The sequence below is a fragment of the Diabrotica undecimpunctata genome, chromosome 10 (assembly GCF_040954645.1).
Source record: "Diabrotica undecimpunctata isolate CICGRU chromosome 10, icDiaUnde3, whole genome shotgun sequence".
In the NCBI taxonomy this organism is placed as follows: domain Eukaryota; kingdom Metazoa; phylum Arthropoda; class Insecta; order Coleoptera; family Chrysomelidae; genus Diabrotica; species Diabrotica undecimpunctata.
In genome coordinates, this window is record NC_092812.1 from 3,595,559 (window position 1) to 3,599,606 (window position 4,048).

At 34.0% G+C, this 4,048-nt stretch overlaps 1 protein-coding gene across 1 annotated transcript; it reads right to left on the reverse strand.

The window, feature by feature from the left end:
• Positions 1–1,412: 1,412 nt before the first annotated feature.
• On the reverse strand, positions 1,413–2,915 carry LOC140452264 (uncharacterized). Its single transcript, XM_072546416.1, has one exon. The coding sequence runs from the start codon at positions 2,913–2,915 to the stop codon at positions 1,413–1,415; it is 1,503 nt and encodes a 500-aa protein (XP_072402517.1).
• Positions 2,916–4,048: the final 1,133 nt, after the last annotated feature.

A 4,048-nucleotide genomic window follows, 5' to 3' on the forward strand; every position in this document is an offset into this window, starting at 1 on the left:
GTGGGGTTTTAAAAATAATAATTTTTTGAAATTGACAAGGTGAATGAAAATATCGTCTGAGTTTCATATTTAACTAACATGTTTCTTTAAGTTTGTAACTTATTGGTTGATTTCTACGAATACCATGTATCAAACAAAGGCAAGAATTTTGCATTGTTTGTATACGATAACTATCACGTTTTGGTCTACATATATGTAAACCTAAGTTTTTGGCAGTTGCCTTAAATTCTATCGAAGAAATATCAATGGTGATCATATGAGCAAAATCTCTCAGAAATATTTCTCTTTGTGTCACTGACCAAAAACTATACCTACAGATTTATTGTTATTAAGACGAAGACAATAGCTAGAAGAAAATTAAAAACTCTTTCTAAATCATAATTAATTGCAGCTACTGCCTGCTTAAACTCATCAGGCTTAAAGGATAAGTAGATCTGAGTGTCATCAGCAAAATAGTACTGATTAGAGGAGAAAAAGTTAACAGGAATGTTTGAAATATATATATTAAATAATTTAGGACCCAATATAGAGCCCTGTGGTACCCCTTTATTTGTTTTAAGATAGTTCGATGTCTTACCATTGTAATTAATAGCTTGACTTCTATTATTGAGATAACTGAATAGCATATCAGATGCCTGCTTAGACATACCAATATACTTAAACATTGAAATCAAGAGAGAATGATCAAGCGTATCAAAAGCTTTGGAATAATCCAAAAGAATCAACACTTTAATTAAGCCATTATCGCAACCACCAAATAATTCCAAGCAAAGGTGTTCAATGTTGTTACTATCTGTTTGTAGAGTTTTATCACATTATACCCATCAATGGTTATATCCTTATCGGTAATGAAATTTGTAAGACAAGTTTCACTAACTGCTAAGAAATTAAAATTTTTTAAAAGGACACAGTTTTTTTTTTTAACTAACGTGTCTCGACTACGAGGTCATTGACACGATGACAGTATAATACAATATAAAGTATATACAATTTTACATTTGACAATATACAGTACTTATTGTTTACAAATTTAACCGTTACTTACACATAATTATTAAACTTTAGAGTTTACTAAGCACTTCAATGTCTTTTAAATATTGAAACAGGTTTACAAATTTCTGAGTTTCACTTAACATTTTTTTAATATTATCTCCCAACTGGTGTTGTTTTCTTTTAGCAGAAAGATGCGGACATTCTATAAGAAAATGTCTGACTGTTAAGAGACTGCTGCAATGGCCGCATGAAGGTGAATCGGTAGATGCCATTAGAAAGCCATGTGTAAGAAGAGTGTGTCCAAGTCTTAATCTTCTTAGAATAACCTTGTGTCTTCTGGGCATATGTGGTAGCTCTAAGGAAGGTATAACTGGTTGTATATCGTGTAAGTGACTCTGAGTTGTGTTCCAATTAGCTTGCTATTTGTCATATATACGCTTTTTAAACATTTTCTTAATATCATTATGCAACATTCTTAATATTATTATAGGTATATCCAAAGTAGAAGCTTCTTTTGCGGCTACATCTGCAGCCTCATTTCCTACAACTCCTACATGTGAAGATACCCAGACAATAGTGACAATTACTCCATGATCCGTAAGTTTATTATATATGTCATGTATTAAATTTACCAGAGGATGATCTGAGGACATGTTTTTGACTACTTGTATTGATGATAAGGAGTCTGTGCAAATCGCTACATTGCGGTCAGTTGGTTCCAACATATGAAAAGCCTCGACGATACCGTATAGTTCTGCAGTGTATACACTACAAACGGCAGGAAGTTTGATTAGTTTTGTAGTGCTGAAAGAGGAAACAATAGCACTACCCACCCCTACATAATTTTTAGAGGCATCTGTATAAAGAACTTTACGAAACTGATTTCGATTAAGTATGTCTAGGAACAATTGTTTAATTATAGCTTTAGGAGTATCATGTTTATTGAAAGAGCAAAGGGAAGTGTTGACATTCGGAAGTTGCTTATGCCACGGAGGATGTGTAGAGATATGAAAGGGTGAAGTTGCAGAAAGATCAAAACCGTCGAGAATAGAATTCAGTATGCAAGAGAGGGGTTGTGCAGCTCTAGTGGTCTGAGAATAATAAATGAGATTATTTGGTTGTATAATTAGTTGATAGACTGGATGTTGTGGATTGGCTGATAAGCTAGCTGCATATGACAAAAGAAGATGTTGTCTCCTTAACCAGAGTGGTGGTTCGTTAACATAGTCTATTTTTGAGCGAATAATGGATCTGTAAACTGTAAGCAATACCTCTTCGTCAGCTCCCCGATGAAAATGTGCTAAACTTTTTAGGATATTAATATTTTTTAAGCAGTTGCCTTTCGTTTCCTGTATGTGTGTATTCCAAGTAAGTCTGGAGTCGAAGGTCAGTCCTAAGACTTTATGATGATCAATAACATCTAGTAATACTCCGTTGTATGTCAAAATTGGATTATCTTTTGTCGTTTTTTTGCTAAATCTCATGATTTTAGTTTTTTGAGAAGAGAAGGAAAGCCTAATGTGCCTCGACCACTTTTCTATATTATCAATGGCTGTTTGCATTAGTCGACAGGTTGTTTCGGTATTATTTCCTCTGCAAAAGAGTACAAGGTCATCAGCGTATAATGCGTGTTTAACTGGAAGATGAATACTTTTGCCTACATCATTAAATGCCAAACTAAACAGAGTTGTGCTTATAACAGAACCTTGTGGTACTCCATTATGTTGAATACGAGTAGATGACCGCTTTCCGTTTACAATAACTTTAAAAGTTCTATCATCTAAAAAATTCTGCACAAAGTAGTATATGTTTCCACCAAGTCCACATTGTTGAAGATTTTGGAGTATTATAGATTTTTGAACAGTGTCAAAGGCTCCTTCTACATCAAAAAAGGCTGCTAATAAATCTTGTTTACTGGCCATAGAGTCGGAAATATGTGACTGTAAAATTACCAAATTATCTGATGTAGAACGATGAGATCTAAAACCGGATTGTGCCGGTGAAATAACTCTATTTTTTTCAAAAACCAGACCAATCTTTTGTTTACCATTTTCTCCATTAATTTGCACATGGTGCACGTCAGTGATATTGGCCTATATGAATTAGATAAGCTTTGTATTTGGTTATGAACTTTTTTAATTTGTATAATATATGATTCTCGCCACAGCTTAGGAAAATTATAACTCTTCCAAATACCGTTGTAAAATTTTAATAAAACAATGATGCAAGAAGTCGATAATTTCTTTAAGAATATGAAAGGAATGTCATCTGAACCAGAGGCTGTGTTTTTACACAAATCGAGTGCCGTCATTAGTTCCTCTAAGGTAAATGGTGTGTTAATAGGATCGATTTCTTGTACAGTTTTTATTGTGGAGGCCTTTTCGCTTAATGTGCCTGATGAAGTGTTAGGTGAGTATTGTCTTTTGGATTTTTGTTCAAACGTATCAGCTAGTAAATTGGCAATGCGTTGTGTGTCATTGATAACGATATTTTCATAACTTATACTTTAAATACCAAAACTTGTCTTACGGCCCTGCATTTGTCGCATTTTTGTCCATACTTCGGCAGAAGGAGTGTTGGTTTTGAGTGATGAAGTATATTCTCTCCATGAAATTTTTTTGTTTTCTTTTAGCACGTATTTTGCTCTGGCCTTTAGTTTTTAAATTGCAGAAAATCTTCGTTATTTAGAGTTCTTCGATATCTGTTTAATGCTTTTTTGCATTGACGAACTGCATATTCACAGTGCTTATTCCACCATGGTACTTTCGTCCGTGTATAGGTTGTAGAAGTTTTGCCAATATGTAAATCAGCTGCAAAGATAATGCAGTGGATAAAGAGGTTCAGAGATTCGTCTACGTCATCAGAAAGAGACAGAATTGGAAGTTTTTTTTCGAGATACGAGCAGAAGCCAATCCAATCTGCATTGGCGATTCGCCATTTGGGTACATTATAATTGATAGATTTATTCTCGCTATTTGAAATCAGAATTGGAAAGTGATTGCTATTAAAGAGACTGTCGAGGACATGCCAGTTTAATAGAGATGATGACTTTGGG